An 18,235-nucleotide genomic window follows, 5' to 3' on the forward strand; every position below is an offset into this window, starting at 1 on the left:
TGTGCAAAGGTACGTAATCATCTTGGTGCATGCATGCATACGCCCAACCGGCAACACTTTGTAATGGTGTTAGTCCATTTGACAAGCCCATTAAAGAGGTGTTTCTGTCTCATGCTGTTCTGGCTGCAGGATGTCAGACAAATGGACTTGCTGACAAGCATTTTTATTTTATTTCACTGAAGTGAACAGTCAAAATTCAGGTAAATTAAAAATCTTCTCCTTGGTTTAATACATTACCTGAATATGTATGTTTTTGTATACTTGAATTCGTTTTTGGGATCGTGCCTGTAAAATACAGACCAAACATTAGCATTGCTTAACAAACATTCAGCTAAAAACTGATGTTTAACACATTTAATACTTTCCTAGCTGGTTTCTAATGGGTTTTATTTGTGCCCCTTTTATTAGTTGTAGACACACAAAGAGAATAAGCCAATCAGCTACCGCAGAAAACAGCGAAAAAGCTTCCACTGCCATGTTAGCATACATGCTAGCAACTGAGCTTACAGTTAATAAGTACATGCTAACACGCTCATGCTGATAATACTAGGATGTTGATTTTATTGTTACTAATTATTTTTTATATATATATGGTTTTTTAAATCATATTGACAATAATTGTGTGTGTTATGCTAATGACTATGACTACTGAAAATGAATGGAAAAATAAATAGAAATGTAAAAACAAAATAAAAATAAATAAAATGAAAATAAAAATTTACATAAGGCAGCGCTAACTAGCAAGTTCGAATAATTATTTCAAAATTTCAACTGACTTCTGAGTAACTCAAGATTTTGAGATACTAATACTACTAATAATGATACTAATAATACTAATAGAAATTCTGATTTATGGATGAAAAATTATAAAGGCTTGATGATATATTTCCTATTAATGTCTCATCTCATAAAGGCCAGCCAATGGCCAGCTGTCTCAGCTCCATCATCATCATCATACTTTTCACACAATAATGTTTTCAAATGAACATGTTTGGCACAAGTCTCCCCATCCGGTCCAGCAGATGGCCCCGCCCCTCCCTGAGCCTGGTTCTGCCAGAGGTTTCTTCCTGTTAAAAGGGAGTTTTTCCTTCCCACTGTCACCAAAGTGCTTGCTCATAGGGGGTCATATGGTTGTTGAAGTTTTCTCTGTTTTTATTATTATAGGATCTACTTTACAATATAAAGCACCTTGAGGTGATTTTGTGATTTGGCGCGGTATAAATAAAACTGAATTGAAGTCACATCTGAGCATGTATGCTGGCATGAATTGTTTATAGTAAGACTGGAATCTGTGCTGACTGTCTACTGACTCATCATCCAGCAGTCTGCATGCGTCTCTACAAAGGCCTGCAGAGTCACTGTCCAAACAGTGATTGGCTAAAGCTGGGCCGTGTCTTCTTGGAAGCATTGGCCAACTAATAGCCCCGATGCTCACCAGCACGCCGTCAGTGTCTTTGTGATCGTTAGTCTTTCACATGAGCTGACGACTTCAGAGTGAGTCAGTGAATTTGATTTCACTGCGGTAGAGGGGCTGAGCTGGGCGAGGAGTGGCTTCTCCCTGTGTTGTTCTTTCTTTCTCCTCTTCTTCACACACACACACACACACACACACACACACACACACACACACACACACACACACACACACACACACACACACACACTTCTTCTTGTCCTCCTATTATTTTTCCTTCCCCAGCTCCTCCTCCTCCCCTCTCATCCACAGCTTCCACCTCCCTCGGGTGGGCCCCTTGCGCCCACAGTCTCACAGCAATCAAAACACTAAAGGCTAACTCTCCCACGACTTTCCTGTTTCCCACTGATTTCACTCTAACTCTACTGGATGCCAGATAAGTACCAGAGATATTATTCCAATAATTTGAGTTGAGATCCAATAATTATGTAGTGGGGCTTTGTGTGTGCATGCACGTGGGTGTGTGCGTCTGTGTAAACAGGGTGTGTTTCATATGGTAACTTGGCTTAGGATGACATCATAGAGCAGCTGAGGACCTTCTTCTCAGACAATAAAGAGCTCCACAGTGCTACCTAGTGGTACAGATATTACAAAGCATTTATGATTCACACATAACCAGTGGCAGATAAAGAGTACACATCTTCGTTATGGTAAAAATAATCCTCTCTCTCTCTCTATGTGTATACATAGCAATAGGACAAAATGAAAGCCTTCATTTGCTAATACAGGTCAAAAAATATTTTAACTTGTAATACTGCCACAGCTGTAAAATCTGAACTTTACACTTTATAAGGTGATCCTATCCATTGCATGGAAGTCTTGTATCAGGCTAATCAGTGATGGAGATGCATCCCATAATGTTGCTGATTTAAACGTCAAAAACATAAAATGAGTGTGGACTGCACATCTTGACAGAGAAAAGAAGCCCTGGCGGCCCACTTTTTCCCTGCACTGAAATCTGTTCAGCCCTCCAGCATCTGACAGGTCTCCGGGGACTTTCCTCCCTAAGGAGGGTTCAGCGGAAAACTGGTGTTCAAAGCAGCCCAGCCCCTGCCAGATTAGCCTTGTTCGTGGAGGGCTTTTACCTCTGTGAAAAAGGGTGCCACTCAGGACTCAGTGGGAAGTTGCCATCGATCGATATTAGACTCTTTCTTTCTCAGTCTATCATTGTAGAGCCAATAAGACTTTAACACTTTATTGGTTTTACTTTATTTGGACTTATGGTTTATATCTAAAGACATCACCTACCACGTCCATACAAACCTCAGAACTATACAGTACAGAGTCCTGAGACCATGATGATGTACTGTTGGTATTATGTTTTGGCTTTTCATATACTTCATTCAGCCCAATAAAACATTTATTGCTTTGCTTTGCAATGCAAATAATACGGAGCCCCGCAGGGGACATGGGAGAAAAAAAAATTAAGACGGACTTTTGCGAGATCTCGCAAAACTAACTCGGGATCTCGCAAAACTTTTGCAAGATTTCGCAAAAGTTTCATACAATATCCGAAAACATCGGAGCACTTTTGCAAATATGTGATATCTTGTAAACCGAGCAGATATCTGACGTTTACACAACTGCATTCACGCCTCAAAATATCTTAAAAATGTATTTTGTGACCCAGAAAGAGTAATATTACAACTAAGTAGCTGCCGCCATTGTTGGAATTCAACTTTTGCGAGATCTCGCAAAACTTTTGCGAGATCCCGCAAAATTCCGTCTTAATTTTTTATTTCTCCCATGTCCCCTGTGGGGCTCCGTAAAATAAAGCTATTGTAACTCATAGGAGTTCTTCTTTTTAAGCATGTAACATCTGATGACTCCCTGTTCAAAAGCAGTTTAGTTTCTATACTTATCGGGTCTCAAAACAAGAGTTTGGGTTTCAGTAGGATAATTATTAGCCAAGATGCCCATGTAAGGAAATCTGTGTCATGTTGATGCCTGCTCTGCCAAAGACTGGAAAACTCAAGCACTTTGAGCAGTGTGAAGTTCTAAATACTGGAAACCTGTTGCTTAATTTTGCTTAAATTGCACATGATGAACATCACAAAAGTTAAACTACGCAGGCGTGAAGACTTACCGAACCTGTCCATCAGGCACTGTCTCTGCAGAGTGCAAAAGTCCTGAGCCACCATTTGTTATATTTTACTATGAAAATGGGAATGGGTGCTGAGATTTATAGAAACAAAAACAGAGTTTGTACTTTGTCAAGCTTTCTTGTAATTTCTTTAAGTTATCTTGAGGAATATCTTCAGGCATCTTGAAGGACATTCAAAGCGCTTCTTTGGATGTTGGCTGCCTTGTGCAGCACACTCTGTAAAATGATCCCACACTGCTTCAATGTTCAGGTCCAGGCTCTGGGGAGGCCAATGCATGACTGAAAGTGTGTCGTTGTGTTTTTCTTTCTAGGTTTGCATTTACTTCTTTAGGAGTGTGTTTAGGATCATCGTCATACTGTAAAATGGAGCAGTTACCAATGAGCTTTCCAAACTGTATAGTGGTTCAAAATCTCATGATACTTTTCATCTTCTGTAAACAGTTTTTTTTAGGCTTGCCACTTTTTTTGCTTTTTTTATACCCCTCTTGTTCAATACTGCGCACATGCCGAGAATGATCAAATAATTATCTTTGCCATTTCTTGTGTTTTTGTACAAATAATGAAAAAACCCATAAAAAACATTTTTATCTAGCATTTTCTGAAGCTGGCAGGTCCTAGAATTCGTATTGTGCTGCTGTATCTACAGCAGTAAAATTAAAGGAGGCACGGGTTTCCCTCTTGTGGTCAGACAGCCTCATTACATACATGCTCTTACTCTTTACACCCTTCGTGGCTAAAAACAGCCATGAGCTTTTTGTCCCTGAATGAAAATCATTGTTCACTTTCTAGAAAACCACCATGTGATGAACCATTAGTTCTCCACATAGCACATAAGGGCCGCCACATGACAGCAGAAGGTCACACTCCAATCATGCGCTATAAGAGTGACTGGAAAGCAGTCTGAAATGGTAACGTGGTATTTCACTTAAATCCCTGATGAAGAACTTTTGATGCTCGTAAAAAATGATATCGTAGAGGCATGAGCTTTGTGCTTGTGTCATGGAAGCAATATGACTAAGATTATAGACTTTTATCACATCTGTTAAGACAATCTTGACTGATTATATTTATCGGACTTAATTCACATGCAATTCAGTCATTTAATAACACCAACACTAAACTCAAGTGACATAATAAACATGCTTTATTGTAGAGGACAATCTGATACATGAGAACCATTAGTGCAATTTGATTTTTCCCCCCTGTTTGAACACACACAATAACATTTCATGTATTTCATGTTGCTGTGGAGCTTTACCTGAAAACAGCCATTACTGTGGATAACCTACACCATACCAATGAATGAGTCCTGTGAAATTTGTTGAAACTATGATGTGCGGATAATCCCGAACCCCTCCAAGACAAATAAAACTAAACCCATTTGAATGTTTAGCTACTGCTACAGATAGATATCCACTGCCAGGATGCTGTTTAGTGTTTGTTTTCTCCTTTCACAAGAAAAGGGATGCAAATTTAACTGCGCTGTGTGACCATTTCAGTGTTTCATGAACATGGTGACCATAATTCTTCTTGTAAAATAAGCTAAATGCCAACAATAACTTCAGATACAGTTCACTGGGCTGTGTGATTTATATAAAAATAAAATTTGAACTTCAATATCCAGGTTACTGCTTCTTGAAAATCCTCTTGGCATCCACCCCTTCATAGTTGTAGCTCTGCAAAGACAAAAAGTGTCAATGGTTTGTGGAGACGTTTATTTATTGGGACTGAATTCGGGATCGACACCTTTGGACCTACTGACCTGCACGAGCTCTCCGCCCACCAGAGTTCTAGTAGTGGTCAGGAGCTTGTTGTTGTCTTTCCTGGTGAATTTGCCTTTCATCATGTCCCCCTCCATCTCCCATGCACCCTGGTTAAAAATATACAGTCAAAGCACTCTTTAACACTCTCCCTTACTGTTTTACATTTGCATAAAAGCGACTTTTAATTCACCGCAGAGTGAATTATTCACTGGAAACTGTTCCTTTGCTTTTAACTGCAGCTGGTTTCCACTATTTCCATTAGCAGAGAATCCATCATTCTTAAAAACAAGCTAGATTTGCCTAAAACAAACCATTTCTGGTTGCCTTTGTGCAATTATGGAACAGCACCTTGACCAAGTGCCTGTGCTTCAGTAATGTTTCTCTTTAGCGCACTCACTGAGACTTCAGTGCCATCAGCCAGGGTGTAGTCAAACGGAACGCCCAGAGTGAAGTCAACCTCTTTGGTGCGTAAAGTGCTGGACTCTTTGATGTGAAACTTGTCCCCGTTCTGCTCGATGGTGATCTTCAGGTTGTCGTGCTCTGCCACCTTGCGTTTCACAAGATTAACACCTTGTAAAACACAAAAAAGCATAGAAATATGAAACTGGATTGTTGAATGAATAGTTATTGGTCATTAACCCCTTGAGGTGATTTTATAGCCACATGATAGTGATTAGTGTTATAATCAGTCCTAAGATGAATGCTGTTACAACAACTACATTAAAACCTAACATCTCACTGCTCTGTGCAGCACCTGCACAACCATACTGAACTCTATGGAAACACAGTTACACACATTATCCTCATAAATTCACACGGCCAGGCTCAGAAAAAACAGAGTTTAAGTGCATGGCTTGACAGTGAACTAAACACTGTCAAGTGCTCTCACACACACTCACCCATTTGCTCCATGAACTTGACATAGTTCTCACTGCGGTCGATCTTCCAGGTTCCATTAAAGGACATGGCTGCAGGCTCGTCGGGTTGAAGGCAGCTGATGATGAAGCGCTACAGCAGACCGTGAGATTGTGATTCCCCAAAGGCCTCAATTTATACACATCCACCCCTCCTTGAGCTGGCATGGAAGATGCTGTTCTTTATCTCACTGATTATCTGTCTGCTGATGTGGCCATTTAAAGACGGTGTCAAATGTAGGCCGATAGCTGCATGACCTCAAGGATACGCTGATAAATGACAGGAGGGCAACTCCCCTCTGCGAATCTGGCACAGTTAAACACTGTTGCACTGTTCTGCAGGGGGAAAAGAAAGGAGGGAGTTGTTTGAATGGGTGCCCCTTTCTACTGCTCAATCTTTTCATTGTCACACAGTTTGTGCCTAGCATGAAAATGATGGTCCATTTAACAATGCATCCTTAGTGTGGCCTCATAGAGGACCCCAAACTTTCTATTTAGGACAGTTTGAGGACAATGTTAGTGTCAGCAAAGTTTCAGAACTGTAAAACTTTATTAACTTTATTTATATTTTCAAACAACATTAGGTTTATGAGTATTAAAAAAACCAAAACTTGCATAGGCATGCATGCAATCCACCAGAATGAGTTTTTGTCACTGTTAAGTATTGTTGACTAAAAATATAATCCGTCTGTTTTAGGTCTCCATCAACTGACTTGTGGGATAACATTAAAAACAAACTGGATGTATGTTTTTATGAGCTTTAGAGATGAAAATAATGTTACCTTTACCAAAAGTGTTTCCAAAACTATCACCATCTGTAGCCCCACAACCCTGTCAGATGGACCCAAGCCCAAAAACCACCTCACAAGACTTCTCGAGGTAAAATGTGTTCATTTAAACATATTTTAAGCTTTATTTAGACTTTTTATTTTTATGTTTTTACCATTCATTGTTGTTTCATGTTCACCTTTAACAGTTTAGCTTGCATTGTTTCAATTGTTCGTCCAAAACTGCTAGCTAAACGTTTAACTGCTAGCCATAGCATTAGCGAAACAAATCAAGCTTTCATCAGTAATGTTTAGCTAATAAGTTAAATGGTTTACCTAGAATAATTATCAAACACGTTCTGTTGTCTTAGCACTCTCTCGTTTGTCTATTTCCTGCATTTTATCCGTTACCCTTGCTTAACTTTTAACATTTTTTCATCCAACCTGTTCAGAGTTGCTACAGATCTTTATGTTACTTGTTTTCAGTCACTTGTGATAGTTTTATTGTATGGCATCTGCCTAATGTGAACGTACCTGCTGCAGTAAACTACATGTGTGTTTTATGGCTGGTGACTGTAGTTTTAAACTGTAGTTTAGTTTTTACTGTACATGTGAGGCTGTCACAAGTCCCCAGTCTGCTAGGGGAGACCAAGTTAGTTTCTAAATGATTTTTTTGACAACATGAATAACCGACATAACTTACTCCACCAAGAAAACATTTTCATGCAATAAATATTATGAAAAATGATAAATATGAATGGATTTTCAAACATAATAGCACTGTTAGCACAATGTTGATGAGGTTTAAGATGCATTCTTAGGGAGAGCAGACGAGATAGAGGACAAAACACTGCGGGTATTGTCCTTAATTGTCATTAAGCTTGTGTCCATGGACAATGGGGCACTATAGCTGCATTCTTGAGCGGTAAAGCTGCACTCGGAGCTGCACAGCTCACTACATGAATACTGAATACTCTCTGTATACCTCTAGAGTTCCTCTCAGTCACCAAGAGATGCCACTTCCATTTAACAATGACGCGGGTAAATCCAAACCGAAAGACACAGATGATGAAATAACACAGATCATATTTTAGATCTTGTTCACCAGTCAGTGTCAGTATCAGTGACATTTCCATATTCACTGCACACTCCTTGGCCCAAAATACAGCTGGGGTTGAAGCTACAGGATTCACATAAAAATGTGAGCAGTAGCAGCTGCAAAGGCCAAATGTTAGCGGTATGTGCGTCAGCTCAAAAACTCCTCACACTTTAAGCCCTGCTCGCTGCTGTTGTGTTTAATTGTGGTAATAATCTACCAACTGCGGTGCCAGTGTTGTAAATTTGCTGCTAAATTGTAATTTACAACAAAGCATGTATATATAATCCTAGTAATTTATATTTTACAAGGCACTCATTAGCACTAGCTTTGTTAACTTTGACAAAGCTACCTTTTGTCCCTGTTTCAAGTCTTTATTTGGCCTAACTGGCTGCTATAGTTTCATAACATGAACAGCAATTAAATAGTTTTGCAATTTATCTTACTAACCTCCAAATATTACTAAGAGGTAATTACAGCATTGTTACTTGATTACTTCCACACCACCTTTACTGCAGTCAATAAAAGACAGTTTGTACTTTGACTTTTGATTGTAATGACCTGATACGATGCCTCTGGTAAATTGAAGTGATAACTAGTGAGAATGTGACAGATAACAAATTTTTCTTTCCAACTTGTAACGCATTCAGTGTTTAATGATCTTTCTGTGAAGATATCTCTGCATCTACTTGTGAGTTTGTACTATCACTCCTTTATAAAATTAGTAAAAGGGTATTGTATTCCATTCTTTTTTAAATATATATATTTTGGTCATGATTTTTCATAATGATTTTCCTCAGTTATTCTTAATAATCCTACATCATACTAGTAGATGAATATAATAACACCTCAGTGTGTGTGCGTGTGTGTGTGTGTGTGTGTGTGTGTGTGTGTGTGTGTGTGTGTGTGTGTGTGTGTGTGTGTGTGTGTGTGTGTGTGTTCTTATCAGATTTGATTCACAGTGCTGGGACAAAAAAAACTCTTTATTTTGATTGGTGTCAGTGCATCTATGACATCATCTTGGTCGTTATCAAGAGAAAAAAATTAAAATTTTGGGGCTTTTTACAAAAACATCAAGGTTTTTTTCATTTATATTTTTCTTATTAGTGCTTAAGAGTTCGGGGTCACTTTTTAAAGTGCAGCACATAAATTGATTAGAATGGTGATTTGTGATGATTTATTAGGCTTTAAACAGGAGGCATGAACTTTGGAACCAGTTGCTTAACTCTGGCCTCTGTAAGTAGATAGCAGTGCAATAGGGTAAGCCTAAATGTACTCATCTGCCACTTTGTTAGGTACAACTGTTCACTCAATCTGTTCAGCCAGTCATACGGCATCAACTTCACTGGACATATAGATGTCAAGGTCAAGGTCAAGGTAGGTCAAGGTAACTTTATTTATACCCAAAGGCAAGGTAAATTTGCTTTACAGAAAAATGACAGCATTTGGCATCCCTTTAAAAACACAAACAAAAAGATGTGGTAAAGATGACCTGCTGAAGGTAAAACTGAGCATCTGTATGGGGAAGAAAGTGATTTAAGTGACTCTGAAAGTGCCTGATGGGTTGGTCTAAGTATTCAGTATCTGCTGATCTACTGGGTAAAAATGCCTCGTTGATGTCAGAGCTCAGAGGAGAAAGGCCAGGCTGCTTTGAGCTGATAAGAAGGCAAAACTAAACTAAATAACTGCTCATTATAACCAAGGTATGCAACTCTGAAAACACACTAAAGCAGCAGAAAACCTTCCTGTCAGCTATGGGCAGGAAACCAAGGTTTAGAAATGCTCGACAAAAGTGGACAATGCAAGACTGGACAACATCTGATGAGTCGCAATTTTTCATGCGTGTAAAATTTGGTACAAGATGAAAGCATGGATCCATCCTGCCTTGTATCAACAAGGTGGTGTAATGTGTGGGGGATAATTACTTGCCACACTTTGAGCTGCTTAGTATCAACTGAGCATTATTTAAACACCACAGCTTTCCTAAATATTGTTGTCGGCCATGTCCATCCCTTTATAACCACAGTGCACTCTTCTTCTGATTACACCATGTCATCTTAAACTGGATTCTTGAACATAATGAGTTCACAATCCAATAAAGCGCCTTTGGGTTGTGGAGGAACAGGAGATCCTCATCATGGATGTGCGGCCAACAAGTCCGCAGGAACTGTGTGATGCTATCATGTCAACATGAACCAAACTCTCTGAGAATGTGCCATGAAGAGTTAATACATTTCTGAAGGATAAAGATGGTGTCCAACCCAGTACTATAGCAAGGTGCACCTGATTCAGTAAAGGACTAGATGTTACAATCCCTGAAATTCCATTGCTTTAAATGGCGAAAATCTCGAGGGATGGCTGTTATGAGGCAGCCCAGAAACTTTACCAGTGGTGCACATTGTTGTGTGCCTCAACTTTCGGTCTTTTACTTGAGCTAATCTGCCATTTTTTTCCTTGGTTAAGTTTAGGGATTAGAGATCTGATCTAGATTATCATATTCAAATTTGGGACACATCGTCAGTAGTGGACCTTGGATTCACCGGGTGTTTCGGCCATTATCACTAGACACCCTCATCCAAGGAGGCCCTGCCAGGGTTGATCAGGCCCTGGAGAGTTATTTGTTTTCTACAGTTTATTTTCTTTGATCTATTCACTGCAACTGAGAAATAATATTTACCTCTTTAACATTTATGGAGCCTCACTTCTTCAAAGGGATTGAAAAGGTGATAGAGACAAGTAAGACAAAGGGGACAAGCGAGGAGAGAACAGAGAGGAGAACTGGAAGGGGGGCACTTAATCTGGCTTCCCACACCTCCCCGCCGGATCGGGCTGTACAAAGCTGTTTGCTCGATGTAAATTGATTTATTGGCAGACATGTACAGATAAAGAAATTTTTTTAGTAAAAAGGGAGGAAGAGAAAAACCTAGAAATGATACTATGTATATGTTGAAAATGTTACAATTTTACTAGAAAATGTATTTAGTTTTATTTAGAGGTGAAATGTTTTTTTGCTGGAACGTCGGATTTTAGTTCCCTGCCCTCATGCTTGCCTTTAAGGATCAAACTTGATGGACTTGCCGCCGGTGCGTCGAGCTACCTGGGGGGCTCTTCAACTGGTGGGGGAGGTTGTCACATCTTGCAGGAGCTTTCCTCTCTTCAGGAACTCTCTCTGCAGGAGGGGGAGATACAGGAGAGGTGGAGGAAGATCTCAGCCTGGGCGTCTATTGTCTTATGTAGTCTGGAAGATGAGTGGATGGTGGGGTGGGTGCAGTTTTCTCTGTGGTGGGGTTGGGTGGACTGTCCCGGGCTCTGTGGGGCCGGGCGGCGCTGCTGCACTGGGCCCTGGTCTGGATGGGCCTGGGCCCCCTTTCCCTGGCGGGTCGCGGAGTATGGGGGTGCCTACTGGGGTCAGCGGGGGAGCTGGCCCCAGGGAGGGGTCACTTCCCCCTCCCTTCCTTCCCTCCCCATCTCCAGCTGCCTCCCTCTTCCCGCTCCACCACAACCACCCACACATGCAGGGCCTTGGAGTAGGGGTGTGTCACCAGGGTGCAGAGGAGGCTAGCTCCATGCCCTCCTGGGTTTTAAATGCACCTTAGAACACACGTGCATCAACACTACAATGAGCGGGTGGAGGGAGGTTTGGAGTCTTCTCTCACCCCCGTTCTCTGCGGCCTGCTGGAGCGGGGGGGCTAGGAGGAGGAGTTGGCCGTCCGACTGCGGTCTGGAGTGTGGGGCCTCCCTGCTGCTGTGGAGTTGGGGCGGTCTGCCTCCCCCCACACACACCGCAGGGAAAAGGGTAACACCACCTGGGTCTGGGTGCAGTTCCCCCCTCCAGGGGCAAGGGTACCTAGACCCGGTTCGTAGAGTACGCTTGGGGAGTGTGATCGTGTGTACAGCGTCTCTTTATGTCTGTCTCCACGTTGGTTGAGTGTGGAGTGAGTGCATATGAGAGCATGAGGGTGGGAATGGATGTTTGTGTCTGTGTGTGCCTGTATGTCTGTGTCTATATGTCAGGCGGATTCCCTCAGACATCGGTGCGTTGGCGGTTCTTTGTGTCCGGGGATGGGCGTCCAGGTACACACCGGCTCACTCCTTGGTGGCTGCTTGTTGGGGCCTGGAGCCTGGGGCTCGCTCGGGCCACTTCGGAGGTGGGGTGCCCCCGGCCTCTCGGCCTGGGGCTTGGTCACTCAGGCACAGCTGGCTGCCGGCGGAGCTCACGGGTGCGTCACTGCAACCTCCCCTGGCTTCTGCTCCGCGGCTGCTGAGTGAGCCCTCATCTGGGACTCTCCTCAGCTCTTTCTGGGACAGTGGCGCGGCTGCCCCTCTGTTGGTCTTCCTTGGTCTCTTGTGTTCTGGGGGCCTCTGAATGTCTGGAGTTTTGATCTCCTCCATACCTGCTTCATGCCCTGGAGGACGGGGCTGTGGCCCCCCCACACCCTCTAGCAGATCATTACATGAAGGAACCTTTTAAAAAAAACAAGCGCGTCCATGCTCACAGGTGTACACACGGGTGATCACACCCACACACTACACCCTTTTTGGCTCCTACCTCAAAGCACACTGTGTTCTGTTGATCTTATGTGCTGCACAATAATGTTTAATATTTAGTATTTACTGTCATATTCCCATATATCATTGTGATGTTGTTTATTCTATTACTCTTGTTCTCTTCTGCTGGTTTTCTTTTTTCTTTCTCAGCAGGTGACCCAGGTTATGGATATATGCATTTTTTTTTCTTTCTTTTTTTTTGCTGCCCATTCTGTTGGTTTTTGTTTTGTGCCCTTCTCCCCCGTCCCTCTTCTCAGCTGTTTCTCTTTCCCTCTTTCTTTCTCCCCTTCTTTCCCCCAGTCAAATCTGTCCCGTATTCAGCAAGTGAAAATAAAATAAACAATAAAAGGTGAATCAAATGGACCATTACGGCAAGGCTGGGATGGTCAATTTGGTAAAGTAAATCCGTTGGGTATCTTTCTTCGCCTTTAGACAATAATTCTGATGGCAAAAGAGCCAAACGGGACAGGCAAAAAGAAAAAAAAAAGAAAAAGAAAAAAAGATCAAACTTGATAAGAAAGATCTGTGATGCAGTGCTCCATCTAGTGGACCACTGATAGAGCTGCTGTGTCACTTTACTGTAGGCAGACTGCTCACGCCGAGACTGATCAACAAGTCAAATGCGCTTCTAAACATTTCTGAAGTTGCTCTTTCAGACTGAATTTCAAAATAAAAAACTAATAATTGGCATTTTTTTAGTCTGTAGATGTCAGGTTTGCATATTTACAGAGCAGTCCCATAAGAAATAGTTTCTCCATTAATTATAACAACAGGTAAATGTTAAATTTCAGTCAGGTTTGGCTGGCATTTCGCCTGAGCTGTTGAAAGCCAACCACTGCTGTGCCAAATCTCCTGATGTCTGCATACATAGTGTAAGCACAATCCCTGGCCTAAAAATATACCCAGAACCTCTGGAGAGTAACTGAAAGTCAATATTATTGAGGCTTAGCAATGAGGCAATATTTGAATTTCAAATGAGTCTCAGACAGTAGAGAAAGGAAGCATTCAGTCACACAGACAGGAGTGCACACAGATGATGAAAAAGCGGGCACGTGACCCAGCGCTGTCAAATAGCCAGCGCATTATGCGTAAAGAGAAACACTGTTTCTGTGAGAGGAAATGGGATAATTGATCCAAATTAGGAGAGAGTGACCTAAAGCGAGGGCCAGTGAAAGGCAGAACGTAAGCAGTGTTAATACGTCTCCAGGTCCATACAACGCTGTGACAGGAGCGAATGAATTTAAATTCAGCACCACCTCTTGAAGACACTTAATTTTTATGGTTTCCCAGTTATTTCAGTGTTTTAGTGCATCTTAAATCAGACCTATAATCAAATCAAAGTCCTCAAAATCACGAAACAAAATTGTAATCTTAATTGCTGGCTGTCTTCTCAGTGCATCCCCTATCCAACGCTTCACCCTTCCATATTTATTTTCCCTCGCTGACGGTGCGTTCCAACTCTGAGTGAGGGATTACACGCACGGCTTGGCCTACATCCTACAGCCTCTGCTGAGACTAGTGCTGCCACCCACCACAGGACTTCGGCTGCTCCGGGGGGCTACCAGCATGGCTGGGGTGTGGGTTCGCAAATGATCCAGGACGAGGCGCCATGCAGTGCCACCCTTTAAGCAGGCTCCTTAAAGAAAAGACCTCCGATAGGCTTGTAAAGAGTGCACATGTTGACACCAGCTGGATGACAGAGTTGCATAACTTAAACACACACACACACACACACACACATTAGCTGCAACATGTGTATTCTGTTATACACAGTTATTTTCTGTCAGTCTCCTTTTGAACGTGAGCTGACTGCTGGTACACGGGCCAACCAGTTCATTCTTTCAAAAATTTAAACGTTCTCTATGAAATGTAAGTTTTTTAGGTCAAATTAGAATATGTGATGAAATCTTTCAAGGAATTTTACACATTCAGTCAACAAGCAACAAAAAACAAGAATAACCCATTATCATTTATTTGTTTTAGTTTCAAATGAGAGAAAAAACAAAATCAGATATCGAGTGAGTTGCAACATCTAAATGAACAAGCAGGTTGGGATAGGGGGTCAGTGGTTAGCACGGTCGACTAACAGAAAAAAGGTTCTGGGTTTGAACCCACTGACCTTTCTCTATGGAGTTTACATATCTGTGTGTGTGGGTTACCTCAGGGTGCTCTCTGACTTCCTCCCACAGACCAAAAACGTGCATGCTGTGTGACTGTGAGAGTGTGTGGTTGTCTGTCTCTCTGTGTTGGCCCCGTATTCCATCCTACGTCAACCCCCTCCCTCGTTACGACGTTAAACTGGAGGAACAGAAGAAAGCGAATCGCTGGAACAGATGAAATAACCTTTAATTTGTTGCTGATGAAAACAAGAAAAAAGAAAGTAACACAAAAACTATGATGAAATATATTGCCACTTTCGCCAACGAATAAAAATGAGATGAAAATGTTCTGCAGAGATGAGATCCAATCAGAAGTCGTCTCCATGTGCAGTAAAGTTGATCTGCCCCCGAGACACGGTACATAATGTCAAAATGTCAACGCTCGGAAGCAAGAGAAAAGCAGCCATATGGACACGTTTCACATTTTATGTCAATAAATAAGACACTTTATTAACCACGTGGAGCAACTCTCACCAGTAAAAACAAGACAAACTTTTACTCTAGTCAATGAACCAACTTTAGAAATAGTTCGCTACAATCTCATGATATTTATAATCCGGGGCAGTAGTATGAGAAGACCTAGCGCCGGGTTTTGAATTAGCATATCGCAGAAATCGTCTGCAATGGTTCTTTGTTGTACACGACTGAATTCGCCATTGCAGCCAGGTCTCCATGACACTACATTCATTAGTCATACTGATAAGGATCTCAATCAGCATCTGTGTACGTTTGTTTAATCACAATAACAAGGAAGGAGGCCAAGTTCTGCAGCTGCACTTTGGAATTATTTTTAGAGATGATCTCTAAAGGGCCCCAAAATGAGCAAAATAAAATGCCAAAATCCATAAAAATCCATGCAGCTGATCAAATAAACTTTAGATTCAAATTCTAATTCAAAAGACAGGGGTAGGTGAACACCGCTGGAAATCAACATGAAGCTTTACAGCTATTTTTTCTCCATTACTTCCTGTACAGGATGCCTGAAGCCTCGGCTAATTAATAGTGAGTTCAATATAATAAGAAGTGTAAGAGCAGCAAAAATAAAGTGTAAGATTTTTCAGTATGAGGGTTGCAGATAAGTACAGGGAGTGCAGAATTATTAGGCAAATGAGTATTTTGTCCACATCATCCTCTTCATGCATGTTGTCTTACTCCAAGCTGTATAGGCTCGAAAGCCTACTACCAATTAAGCATATTAGGTGATGTGCATCTCTGTAATGAGAAGGGGTGTGGTCTAATGACATCAACACCCTATATCAGGTGTGCATAATTATTAGGCAACGTCCTTTCCTTTGGCAAAATGGGTCAAAAGAAGGACTTGACAGGCTCAGAAAAGTCAAAAATAGTGAGATATCTTGCAGAGGGATGCAGCAGTCTCAAAATTGCAAAGCTTCTGAAGCGTGATCATCGAACAATCAAGCGTTTCATTCAAAATAGTCAACAGGGTCGCAAGAAGCGTGTGGAAAAACCAAGGTGCAAAATAACTGCCCATGAACTGAGAAAAGTCAAGCGTGCAGCTGCCAAGATGCCACTTGCCACCAGTTTGGCCATATTTCAGAGCTGCAACATCACTGGAGTGCCCAAAAGCACAAGGTGTGCAATACTCAGAGACATGGCCAAGGTAAGAAAGGCTGAAAGACGACCACCACTGAACAAGACACACAAGCTGAAACGTCAAGACTGGGCCAAGAAATATCTCAAGACTGATTTTTCTAAGGTTTTATGGACTGATGAAATGAGAGTGAGTCTTGATGGGCCAGATGGACGGGCCCGTGGCTGGATTGGTAAAGGGCAGAGAGCTCCAGTCCGACTCAGACGCCAGCAAGGTGGAGGTGGAGTACTGGTTTGGGCTGGTATCATCAAAGATGAGCTTGTGGGGCCTTTTTGGGTTGAGGATGGAGTCAAGCTCAACTCCCAGTCCTACTGCCAGTTTCTGGAAGATCACAGCAAATTCAAAAGTGTTAAATGTTTTGGTGTTAGTAGTCTTCTTGCAAAAGTAGAGTTAATTTTACTCTAAGCAGAGTCACATTCTTTTAATGTAACTCTGAGGTGTAAAATGATAGTAGTTAAAATCGAGTGTTAAAAATGAGTGTTTCTCTGTCAAATCTGGAGGTGTTACAATGGAAACATTAACTCTTGACCTCTTAACTCCTACAGGGGCTATGACACCAATAGAGTAAATTCACAGACTCCGCCCCCAGCACGGCTCCAATCGAAGCTGAAGTGAAGCCGTTTCAGAACATTTTGCTCTACATATTTGAGTTGTTTGCCATGCTTGGTAAGTCATTTTTTTCAAAGATTGTTTCAATTATTATTAGCTTTTACTTCTGTGGCTCTTTGGAGTTGAGACAAAGCTGTGTGAAAGGCATTAGCCATGTTGCTCGCTGATAGCACAATATTCTGTTTTAGCTAGCTGAAAGGTATTGTTTGCGGGAAAATACCACAGCCTTGAAAAAAAGCTTGCATGTGAATTTTCAGTCAAACTTTTGGTCAAATACACCTAAAACAATGTCTAGAATGTGAAATGTTGGTATAATGGTGCTACTTGAAGCCTGAAAACGATCGCCCATAAAAAAAAATAAAAAACGAGCAAACAGCAGTAGCAGACGTCCTGACTGGATTCTACGTTAGCATAGATCCCTCCAGAGTTTGGTGCACACGGTTTAGGTAAAAATGAAAAAGGTTGAGGTTTTACATTTAGTTCAGTATTACCTGTTGCCTGTGTCCTTGTCTTTTGGGAAAATACTTTACACAAGTAATGGCTCAAAGAGGATTCCTTTTTTTTCTTTTTTTTTTTTACTGTGCTGCAATTGTTTACTGGATTATTTGTGCCATTTAATTAATGTCAACAAATTTTTATTCAATCTCCGCACAGGATATGCTTGTGAAGATGGAATATGGGGGAGAGCAGAAGTGCGCTGAAGTTCCACAAAGTGATGAATGAAGGACATGCATATTGTATTGAAGAAATAAGTGATGAGAACGCTGTTATTTGCATTTACCATGTCAGACCTTTTGATAAACAAAATTCTAATGAAAGTGAGAACATGTACACTGTTACATCTTTCAGAAAATGTTTTGAAATTGTGGTGCACAGTTCAGAATAAATGTTTTTCAAAAACCATTGCATCTTTTTAGTAAATGTTTATTTCCAAAAATTTCTAGAAGATCAGAACAGTAAAATTCCCGCTTTTTAGAATGAATTAGAAGATAACTCTTACGTAGTTAAACTAAAATACTCTTTGAGAGTTAATATATAAACTCTTAACACAAAGTGTTAAATTATCAACTCCAGACAGATTTGGTGTTTAACACTAAATCAGAGTTAACGTACCAACTCTCCAAAAAGAGTTAAATTAACACTCTCTGGTGTGGACCCATATAGACACTTTAATAGTGTTGAAAGCAAA

At 41.3% G+C, this 18,235-nt stretch overlaps 1 protein-coding gene and 1 long non-coding RNA gene across 2 annotated transcripts in view; one reads left to right on the top strand and one right to left on the bottom strand.

Moving 5' to 3' along the window:
- LOC146675116 (uncharacterized) overlaps nucleotides 1–17,949 on the top strand; it is a 163,069-nt gene extending 145,120 nt beyond the window's left edge. Inside the window, exons 2-3 of the long non-coding RNA XR_014910248.1 lie at nucleotides 16,903–17,103; nucleotides 17,701–17,949. This is a non-coding gene — a long non-coding RNA (uncharacterized LOC146675116). The remainder of the gene's footprint in view (nucleotides 1–16,902; nucleotides 17,104–17,700) is intronic.
- LOC146675121 (fatty acid-binding protein, intestinal-like) lies at nucleotides 4,743–6,567 on the bottom strand. The gene is made up of 4 exons (XM_085402463.1): nucleotides 6,241–6,567; nucleotides 5,739–5,911; nucleotides 5,341–5,448; nucleotides 4,743–5,254 (listed from the first exon to the last, which is right to left on the bottom strand). The coding sequence occupies exons 1-4, from the start codon at nucleotides 6,305–6,307 to the stop codon at nucleotides 5,204–5,206; spliced, it is 399 nt and encodes a 132-aa protein (XP_085258589.1). The 5' UTR covers nucleotides 6,308–6,567; the 3' UTR covers nucleotides 4,743–5,203.
- Nucleotides 17,950–18,235: the final 286 nt, after the last annotated feature.

The sequence above is a fragment of the Rhamphochromis longiceps genome, linkage group LG3 (genome assembly GCF_057381845.1).
Source record: "Rhamphochromis longiceps isolate RC_006_pf linkage group LG3, R_longiceps_female_GT1.1, whole genome shotgun sequence".
Classification (NCBI taxonomy): domain Eukaryota; kingdom Metazoa; phylum Chordata; class Actinopteri; order Cichliformes; family Cichlidae; genus Rhamphochromis; species Rhamphochromis longiceps.